At 31.2% G+C, this 11,600-nt stretch overlaps 1 protein-coding gene and 1 pseudogene across 2 annotated transcripts; both read right to left on the reverse strand.

The window, feature by feature from the left end:
- Positions 1-1,087: 1,087 nt before the first annotated feature.
- On the reverse strand, positions 1,088-2,169 carry LOC136230827 (disease resistance protein Pik-1-like). Of its 2 annotated transcripts, none has more exons than XM_066020015.1 (4): positions 2,016-2,169; positions 1,684-1,701; positions 1,568-1,585; positions 1,088-1,479 (listed from the first exon to the last, which is right to left on the reverse strand). In XM_066020015.1, exons 1-4 carry the CDS (start codon positions 2,112-2,114, stop codon positions 1,246-1,248), a joined length of 369 nt encoding a protein of 122 aa, XP_065876087.1. In that variant the 5' UTR covers positions 2,115-2,169; the 3' UTR covers positions 1,088-1,245. The 2 variants fall into 2 exon arrangements, with proteins under 2 accessions (XP_065876087.1, XP_065876088.1); XM_066020016.1 differs by having other exon boundaries at positions 2,022-2,161.
- A 4,440-nt stretch (positions 2,170-6,609) lies between these two features.
- LOC136230580 (uncharacterized) lies at positions 6,610-9,991 on the reverse strand (annotated as a pseudogene).
- Between the last annotated feature and the right edge of the window lie 1,609 nt (positions 9,992-11,600).

Below are 11,600 nucleotides of genomic sequence, written 5' to 3' on the forward strand. Positions count from 1 at the left end.
TATAGTGTATGGTTATAATTTACATTTATCATTAGACAACTAATATTTTAGTAACTAATCCAATTGCGAAGAAAGTTTAAGAACTTTAAAATTTAGTATTATAAAAATATTAAACTAGGCAAAAACTGATACACTGATGATTTATTTACTATTATTGAAGAAAATGGAACAAAAAATGTCATAAAAATTGTTGTCCACGAGTTTGCTGTTGTGTTTTTTGGTCTAACTTTAAAAATTCGTATCTCCTTCAATACTCATCTGTTTTAGCTCCGTGTAGTCTCTGGATTCGTATGCCTCTATAGTTTCATAATTTTCTTGTCCTTGCCAAAATTCCTTGGTTTGATACCCCGAAAAAATCATCAAAGTTTGCGGCTGGGGTTTCTTAAAAAATAGCTTATCTTTTCCCAAATTTTTTATTTTCTGATACTTTTTAAATTTATTTTTTCTGTTTTTTTTTTAATTTTTATTTCATCTTCATTTGATCAACTATATCATATAATTATAACCTACACTATTTATTTACATAAATTAAAATTAAAAGTCAGTCCCAATATAGAAAGATTTGAACAAAGTTTAAGAACTTTAAAGTGTATCATTATAAAAACACTAAAACATTACCTTAGGCAAACACGGATAGCCTGATAAATTATTTACCTATGTTTTATAATTTAAACAATATGAAATACTTTAACACAAGTTAAAAACTTTAAGGTGAGAATATTTTTTCCTTCATCTTTTTTCTTTTAGAGAGTACTTTTTTCCTATTGGAAAAATAATTACTCATACGAATTCCATTGAAACATAGCCAATTTAAGAGTGATTGATAAGCTCCGCCCAAGTAATTGAATTCAATGAATATTAGAGATTGATACAAGATCTATGATTGGACCTTAACTATCAGCTCGGACATTTAGTTAAAATGGTTCCATGATATGGTATCAGAGACTTTTGGACCAAATGGTCGACAGCTTGTAACCCAATGGACATTTGCGTGTGCGGTGTGTTAGAGATTGATATAAGATATATGATTGGGCGTTAACTATCAGTTCGGGCTTTTAATTAAAACAGTTCCATGACACATAATACATCAACTGTCGCAAAAAACACTATCGAAATAACAAAATGGCGAGAAACAAATTTGCCACCAAATAAAAACTGTATACATAACATAAAATGATAACCAAATTTATTGAACAAGAACTTACTTTGCCAGAAATTAAAATTTGGATTTCAAAGTATTTCAGGTTATTTTTTCACTTCGACTACGCTAACACTTATTATCTCAGCGTGCCCAAGTTTCTTCCTAAGTAAATTTGCAACCTCTGCAGCATCTACTCCAACTCCTACTACCTCTATATGGCCCTTGTCATTACCTAGAAATCTAGCTGATTCAACCCCTAAAATTCCAGCTGCAATCTGCAACGCTTTAGATTGGGACTTTGTGTCAAACAGGGGAAGTACCTTCAACACAATCGTTTTCTGCAATTCAACAACAAATTCGAAACCAATACAATTAAGTACATCTTAATCTTATGTCATTACATTGAAAAGAGAAAAATATACACACCTTTGACACAACATGTGGCTGCAATTTAACAACAAGAAAATCAAATTAGTAACCAATAACATGAAACTTATCTTAATCTTATGTCATAACATTGAAAAGAGAAAAAATATACACACCTTCAACACAACCTTTGGCTGCAATTCAACAACAAAAAAATCAAATTAGTAACCAATAAAATTAAGTACTTCTTGATTAATCTTATGTCATTACATTGAAGGACAAATTATTAGAAGCTCCCGGTTTTCCATGTCAAATGGAGGACCTCCCATCCATATTTTGACACATGTAACACCGACCCACATATATTATAAGAGGTCCCACTATTTTAATTATTACGTGGGGTCACATTACACGTGTCCAAATGTGAATTGGGGGTCTTCCGAGTGATATGGAAGACCGAGTGCTTAATATAAGAACTCTGCATTGAAGAGAGAAAAATATACACAACCTTTACCCCAACGTTCCTTGTCTTTGCTGGACTGAGGGAGGCAGTATAACGATGAGATGGACTGAGTGGGGCAGTATAACGGTGAGATGGTGAAGCCATGGATTGAAAGAGGTAGTGATACTAGTTTGATTTGAATGTGGTAAGGAGTTTGAGGCACCTCCTCCTATTTATAGAGGCAGATACTTTTTTCTTAAAAAACTAAATAAGAAACCCACAAGGAAAGAACAGACAAAAGTTGAGGCTATAGAAAAGAGATCAAGTGGATATTTACTCTACTTAACTACTTTTTGTTTTTATTCTCTTCTAATTCTCTTCTCCATATGGTTATAATTTACATTTATTATTAGGCAATGTGAGTAAATATTTATAAAATGTAAACCTTATAATTAAATGCTAATAAAATTGCTCTCTTGGTTTCATTATATAAGTCATTATAGGATGTTTGGCACATATTAAGAAGTACTCCATCGAGGAACGGATGAAGTATTTCTTAATTTGTGTCGAACACCCTAAAATAATTTATGTAATGGAACAGAGTGAATAATATATAATATATTCATTCCTAGATAGCTAGGAGGTTTTACTTTCAAGAAACTAACTAAGAGTATCTCCACAGCCTTTTAAGTTGGCTCTTAAGTTAAAATTAATGATGGAGAATTCAAAATGAGCTCCAAGAAGTGGCTTCTCAAATCAGTAAGAGTCTCTTCATTCTTTCTATTAATAAAGAGCCTATCTCCATCACTTAGTATCTCTTTAATTTATTTTTTATTAATAATTTCTTATTGATCAGTCTATATTCTCTCACTATTGGTAAATATAACAATAATTCATAATTTTAATTAGGATAAATAATTATAAGGTCCGTGTGTTTTTATGTAATATACACTAGTTAGTCCCGGTGTTTTTAGAAATGATTATATAGTCCCTGAGTTTTTATTTCCATTAACCCTCTAGTCCTTATATTTGAGTGAATGGTGAAATTAGACTAAATAAAGTTTTAAATACCAAAATTACCCTTTACTCTATGTTTTAATAAGGCCTAATACATTACGTGCTTCCTGAACTTGTCCAAAATAGCAGACTGGCTCCCTGAACTTTGCAAGTCTTTCACCAGCTCCCTAAACTTGCTTATTTCGTATCACCAGCTCCCTAAACTTGTCCATAAAATTGATTAGCTCCCTGAACTTTGCAAGTCTCTCACCAACTCCCTAAATACAAAAACTCATTAAACCTAAATTCTAAAAATACATTTTCATCTATTCGAGAGGTAATTTTTTCGCTTCTCCTACCTTTCAACCTATTATAAGAGTTAGTCTTGCAGGTTTGAGAAATTGAATGGATGAGAATCGATAGTTAGTATTATGATTTTTCTATTTAGTTGTCTATTTTTATGGGCAAGTTTAGGGAGCTGGTGATACGAAATAAGCAAGTTTAGGGAGCTGGTGAAACACTTGCAAAGTTCAGGGAGCCAATCTACTATTTTAGACAAGTTTAGCGAGTTGGTGACGTATTAGGCCTTTTAATAATAAAATATCCATTTTTTTCTATTTTATGTTTCTTTTTCTTCATAATAATAATAATCTCTCCAATATTAATTAATTGTTTTATTAATTTTCATATAATCATAATTTTTAATTTAGTAGTGTAGAACTTATTCATTACAAATATGAATGACAAATATTGTAAAAATTATGAACATAGAAGTAGAACTATATAAAATTATAAAAGTTATTTTTTAAGAGAATAAAAATATAATTTTTTTATAATCAATATACACAAGTGTAAGAATTTTTGTGTATATAAATTAAACAAACTCCATTAAAACTATTTTGAATAAATTTGAAAACTAGAAGATAAGTTATTTTATTTGTATAATTAGGGGCAATTTTATACTTTCATGTATAAAAATAAATAAAGGGACTAAAGAGTGGATTAAAGTAAAACATAAGGACTTTGTAATAACATGATGAACCTACTAGTGAGTTAAAGTAAAAACAGAGGAAACTTATAATTATTTACTCTTTTAATTATAAAATAATAAATAAAAAGTGAATATGAGGAGTATTATTAGAAATAATATGTTTTAGTTACTTTTTAAATGGCAAAGAATCAATTAGTTATATTAATTTTAGAGAATGTACTAAAAGTTCCTTTGGAGATGCTCTAGTACTTGCTAACTTCCCCATCATCTTCAGTGGAAGTTATATGGAAGTTTTATAAAAATATAATTGATTGACTAAAAGGGCGTGTCTGGAAGTTTGAGAATATCAGTTTCAGTTGCTAATAGTGTGCATCATATCAGCAACAAGTGGTAAATAAATTACTATCTTTGTTTCATATTACATGTCTTTCTAGAGACTCTTTTTTGTTTCATTATACATGTTATTTTATATGATCACTACACGTTAAGTTATCTTTGTTTCTGCTATAAAACGTGGGTTTTATGAAAATTAAATAGAATAATAGACTTACTATAGAATAAATAAATAATGAAATCAATAAATAAGGAACAATAATTTCTTTTCTTTAATATTCTTAATTTCTATGCAACTCTTTAAAAGGACATGTAATATGAAACGGATGGAGTATTAACACACTATTTATTTATATCGTTTTTCAATTAAAGTTTGTTATCTACATCTCTACATCAAGGCTTAAACTCGAGATTCACAACTTAAACAATTTGAAACTCTTAATCATTGAATTCAATTAATATATCTCTAAAATGTTAATTATAGTAAAAATTACTATTATTAAATAGATTAATTTTATTAATCTATAAAGGACATTTCTTATGGCACAGCTGCTTATGTCCCAAGGTTGTCATCTTGCTTAGATCATCAGCAGTCAATTATTAATGTATGATTAATTTAATTATTAATCTAATGCATGTTGAATTTGTATAATCAAATCAGGTATTGTCTCTATTTCTTTGTATTAAATATTCCAAATTGGTCCATTATATTATATTATGATCAGCCATCAATGTTGAATACTTTTACTTATAATTTATTAGCATAAAACTTTACCTCAAATTTTATCACAAAACTTTATTTCAAATTTTATAAGAGAAAGAATTGGAGAAATAAAAAATACATAGTCTATTAATAAAACTTTTATCCCAATCCAATTCTCTAGCAACTCCCAATTTCTTTTCTAATTTACGTTGTTATACATCTGTCAATATATATGAATTAATAAATTAAGAGATAAATTGACTAAGGAAAATATAACAAATTTTAAACACTAGAAAAATAATGGTCTTTAATGACGTTCTATTAACAACGTCATAATTGGCGACAATAACAATATTTGCGACGGTCTTGTAAAAGGCTAATGTTAAATAACCTCATTGGCGTCGGTTATAAGTAATAAACTGATGCCAAAGATCCTCCAGACCTTTGAAAGGGTCTTTAGCATCCCTTTTTTTTTAACTAGGAATGATGCCAGTAATATATCATTAGGGTAGGTGCCTATAAAAACAACTTACACCAATGATTAACTTATTTATATATTAAAATTTATGTCTAATTATAGACTCGATAAAAAATGTAAATATTACAATTGTTCATATATATATATATATATATATATATATATATATATTGAAATTCTTCTATTAATCATCAAAGCGGTTAAATTAGGTATATAAAGTATTAATAGAAATATAAATAAATAAGAATAAATTTAATAATAATTTAAATGATAAAACAATAATCTAAATAATACAAATTGAAATGTCCATTTATAGTCCCGCACACTCCCAGCCTTTACTTAAAAAAAAGTATATTAACATTGTTTACAATAATCTAAATAATACAAATTGAAATGTCCGTTTATAGTCCCGCACACTCCCAGCCTTTACTTTAAAAAAGTATATTAACATTGTTTACAAATATAAATAATAGAGTTATTAAAATAACATTAATAGTAATTAAACAATACAAATTGAAATTGAATATATTAATTTAAATGAAATAAAATTAAAATTAAAGTTGAATATTTAAATAGTAATTACTTAAAATATTCTTAAATTAAACAATAAGGAAAATAGTATTAAAAACAAATTTATGATTAACTAGCATGGCAAATGACAAATTCACGTACATTTGTGGTGAGTTATCTTTATGCTTGTCACAAATGCCATTTATCATTTGTAGACTGACATGATGAAAGCGCCAAGCAATTGATTAATAAATTACCATTGCAACACACTTTCTTAACGCACGTCGCAAATGACAGCTACAATTTATCTTTACCCTGCATTATATAATTACGCATCGCAAATAATAAATTATATATCATGTGTACTTTATTAGCCGTCGCAAATTAGTTGTTGCTAATGAAGATTTTGCCACTAGTGTAACAGGGGTGATCAATGAACAAATGAGAAACATAGCATTTCATTGGAAAATTATTGGTATAAAGAAAAACAATTGTACAACTATTACATTTCATTAAACCGTGATCATAATAGAATTTCTAGAACTATAACATCGACTCCTTATCTGCGATAGACATGATGAAAGCGTGTCACAAATGATAAATATATTGTCATTTGTGACGTGATTCCTTAATGCGCGTCGCATAGGATGGTTACAATGTATCATTTGCGACATATTTTATAATTACATGCGAAAATGATAAGTTATATTATCATTGCGACGCAAATTTCATTATCCGTTACAAAAAAGCCGTTGCTAATGAAGCTTTTTCTACTAGTGCATGATGTAATAGATCTCATCAATGAACAATGAGGTACATATCATTTCATTGGAAAATTATTGGTATGAAGAAAAAAAAATTGTACAAATATTACAAATTATTAGTAGGTCCAACATATAGACTAAGATCGTAATAGAATTTCTGGAACTATAACAATGACTCCTTTTGTGGGGATGATAAGCTCGAGTTTGGTTGAAACTGATCCAATAACCCAAAATGGCCCATCAACAACCACACAAAAGTAATAAGATCTCCTCCTTTGCTTAATTGTTGACCATGAGCAGTTGCACCACAATGACTTGCACCATATGACAACAATTCTACCCAAACTTGGCTCACTATCTTCCATTTCTTGACTTTCAATTTCCTCAAATCTTTTGCTAATATACATGCTTTGAACAACACAGACAAGCTCTCATTTTCCTTCACAAAATCACTTGTTTGAAAGTCGGTATCAATATCAAGTACCATTTTACATGCTGTCTTCACTTTTTGTGGTCTCAATCCTCTTCTCTTAAAAAATCTTTTTGCGTCTGCGCATGTATCCTCGTATCTTAACTTTGCCATACCCGCGATTGTTGACATCATAGTTGGTTTCCATATTAGGATATATAACATGTAATCTGACAAGATCTTGCTGAATTCTCTTGCTTCACAATCTTTAGCATTGTCTGTCTTCTTTTCTCCACTATACAAAAGCTCAGTTGCAATATGCCACAACAAAAGGCTCTCATCATAACTCACATTCACATTAGCTTGATTTTATCTTTATGATCCACACCATTTCTCTCAAGTGCTACATCTCCTCTAGCCGAAAAGTATTCTTTCGGTGTTTCTTGATTATCATGTATTGATGAAGATTTATCTTTCAGCTCCTCGAAAATGAATCTCCAAAGCTGCATAGTAAGTGGCTCCCTGGAGACATATGTTAGCTCTTCCAAAAGCTCATTCAGGTAAACGAGCTTGATGACCTTTTTCTTGAAATAAATCCAATATTTAACAGCTATATCCACACTAAGAAAATAATTGACCATCTTGGAGCGATCACTAAGGAACTGAATGGTCTTATTGGAAGATATACTCGTCCTCCAAACATGGTTGATGGCACAAGATAATTTACCAATTTCTCGATTAATAAAAGACATTATTATATGAGGCGAAACATGGGACATTCGGCTGTGGATCCTAACAGGACATCCTTTGAGACAATAGGTTATCAAGTTAAAGCAAGGAACACATTCAGACCACTTGCGAAACAGAAATGGTGTTCTTAGAGCTATATGATGGTCTCTTTCACTAACATATGTTCGTGGTTTCTTGAGATCAAGCAGGTATTTATACACTGGCAATACTGCGGTGTAGAATTTCGATATGAATGAATTGTCCTTTGGAGAGGATCTATTGAAAACAGTGACCGTTGTCCAGTTAGAAAAAATGGACATCAAGAAGCCTAATGCATCAAGTCCTATAGCACCAAGCAGTAGAGCATATGTAACCCCAATATCAACCTTGTCAAATCCATGTTTTGTTATAAAGAAATGAAACATAACAAGTGATGCAATGACTGAACCGGAGGCGACTAACCCGAAACACGAACCCAAAATAGAATGCACCACCGAGGCCTTCGTGTAGAGAACCTCATACATGAAGTTAAGCTCTGCCTCTATTACTCCGAAAGCATTTTCTGGAGTCATGGCATCGAAGAACTTCCGACTCTCATCTCTCTCTTTAAAGCTGAAAACGAGATCCACGATTAGTCCCTTGAAACTCTTGAAGTAGTCATGAGCTTTTGCAACAACTTCAAGATCATTCAAAATTCCGGGGTCATTATCATCTTCAGAAGCTCGAGTTGTTTTATCCCCTTTTGCTATACCTGATTTGGTGTCCTGTGTTTTACCTGGAGTGGTAGAGGCAGGAAAAAAAATACTCGGTGATTAGTGAACATACATTAAAAATTACAATTCTTTTTGGATTAAGCATCACTGTCGGATATACGTCATCACAGGTTCTGTCAGTGATGCAAAAATCCGCATAAATTATACATTTAGCGACAAAACTTTTCTTCAGTAATTCTAATTTGGCTGAATGCATCAGGCACTTGGCAAACAAAAAATAAAACTATTGACCTGTAAATTTTGAAGAGGTCTTGTTAGCTCCCTAAACATAGTTAAAGTGATCTACTGACTACTTAAATTTATTTAACGCCATGTATTGGTCCCTTAACTTGCTTAGAGTCAGCTATTAGCTACTCAACTTGGTTAAAGTGATACATTTTTTTTTCTAGCAAGCCATAGTGTTTACCTGTATTCTGTGCCAAATCAATCCCAGCTCCTAACTTGGCCAAGTTGACACCGCCGGCTTTGGGCTTCCGGATCATAGAATCTCGAAATGTATCCTTGCTAGCCAAATACAAAGAACAAGTTCGTTCCATGTATTTGATAATCCCAGCAATGAACAAGAGCAATGTTGGAAGACGAAGCTTGTTGCTTGAAAATGTTCGAAACAATAGAGAACCAATAGTGATACCTTGAGTTGCCAAACCAAGCAAATGGCGAATCCATAACTCATTATCTTCGAGAGCAAAAGCAGTAATGGTGTCCGGACCTCCAAGATGTAGAAGAAGAAATGGAATCCATAAAGCCAAGAAATATTCTGCACTGCTGTTTTCAACACCACCATCGTATATTTGTGTTTTGATAATTAGACCAACAGAAGAAGTTGCAATAGCATCAGCAAGCAAGTAAGCACACCAGATGAAAATTGTGAGTATTCTACTTGAAGATAGCTTCCTTAAAGGAGCTAATCCAATTAGAATTATCTGCATTATAAAGCTAAAAAGAACAGCACCTCTTATGTTCCAATCTTCCCATATCTTATCAAGGCTTTCTAGAAAACTCATATTCTATCTTTTCTCTCTTAAATGATTTTGGATATCTGGACTATGAAGATGAACTTTGAGTTGGATACCAATTATGAAGTGCTTTTTCCATGATTTATTTTAGCCAAAAAGCCCCTTGTCATTCTAGTTTTTCTAAATTCCGCCCAACTTGCATAAAGTGATTCATTCATCTTCTAAGTCCATGTTGGTGAATAGGGGGGATTTTAGAAGTTGAAGTGTCTATTACTTTAAACAAAATGAGAAGACTAAAATATAATTGTAAACAATTCTAGGAGACCAATCAATCATTTTAAGAAAATAAACTTTGAACATAAAATTTGGTCTAACAGATTGTTATTCATTTCATCTGAACTCGAAATTTATATTAACATATATATGATGTGTATATAGAAGAAAACTATATCTTATTTGGAACTTTAAAAAAACACAATTACAAACATATGTGAATTGAGTAACTTTTTTTTTTAACTAGAATAAGATGTTCACATCTAATTATTTTGATAAACAAAATCTTAATGTGACAAATGAACAAATGATTAAATAATTAATGTATTGAAATAAAAGATTAAAAATTCAATAAAATGATCAGAGTCCAAGAATTAGTTTTTTTATAATCAAGTAGAGTCAACTTTTATAGTCCCCTTTTTATTATTATTAATTATGTTCAGTAGTCTAAGTTTTATTGCTTACATATAATTGAGATTCAATTACCATTATTATAAGCCAACAACCATGTGCAGAAGGACATGTTAGTGTTAGATAGAGATTATTAAATTTTGTTCAACCCCAAAGCCTATTGACTCTATCAAGTCATTCACATCAGAATATTACAATTATGAAAGAAAAAAAGCTATGCCTAATACATTTTGCGCTTATGAATTTATTTTAAAATGTCAGCTGACTCTGAATTTTAAAAATATTTTATTGGCTCCTATACTTGTTTAAAGTGAACATTTAACTCCTAAAATCGACGTGGAGATAGTCAATTGACGTTTTGGGACACATTCAGAGTGCTTAGAATGTATCCACACAGAAAAGCTTACTCTATATTTTCGGGTAAATACATTCATGTGGCTTTCTATATAAAAGGGCGGCCCGGTGCACTACGCGTCCCCGCTAAGCGAAGGTCCGGGGAGGGGTCCCACCACAAGGGTGTACTAGGGGCAAGCCTTCCCCTGCCAATTTATTTGGCAAGAGGCCGCTCCTAAGACTCGAACCCGTGACCTCTTGGTCACACGACAACAATGTTTACCGTTGCGCCAAGGCTCGCCCTCTTGTGGCTTTCTATATCAATTAAATAAATCATTTATGTAGTCATATAGATACAAACAATAATATGGGATATTGGTTAGCTCTATCAAAGATACCGAGCATGAAACAAATAAAAGAAATGAAAACAAGGTTGTGTTGTGAAAGTACCACAGCTGCAATAAAATGATGCGTTAGTGACCGAATTTAGCGACCTTTTTACAATGTGTCTCTAATTAGCAACTGCTCGGTCCCTAATGGCCAACTTTATTGTTGTTTTTAGCGATTGCTTCAACCTGCAACCAAGGTTATAAATTTCATCATTAAAACTATATTTTCAATACATGTAATGAGTGTGTATGATACAGCCATATTAATAAATTTTTTTGGGAAAATTACAAAATTGGGTCAAATGGGAGGTCCATTTACATATTTACACCAATTACCCAAACAATTAACCTATCTAGACTATATACTTGTAACTTTCCTAAAATGTCGTTCATATATATATAACCACTTAGAAATTTCTTACTAAAAACTCCTTTCTCTCTCCGTTTAACTCTTTGATTCTTTTTTAGTTTGCGAACTTGGCACTCCGTTTTTCATTATCCACTCATATATAGGCAAAATCTTTTTTCTAGCGAACTTTGCATTCCATTTTTTATTATTTTATTATTTTGTAGGTTTTCCCCATGATAATACTTTAGTACATT

This window comes from Euphorbia lathyris, chromosome 5 (assembly GCF_963576675.1).
Source record: "Euphorbia lathyris chromosome 5, ddEupLath1.1, whole genome shotgun sequence".
Lineage (NCBI taxonomy): Eukaryota > Viridiplantae > Streptophyta > Magnoliopsida > Malpighiales > Euphorbiaceae > Euphorbia > Euphorbia lathyris.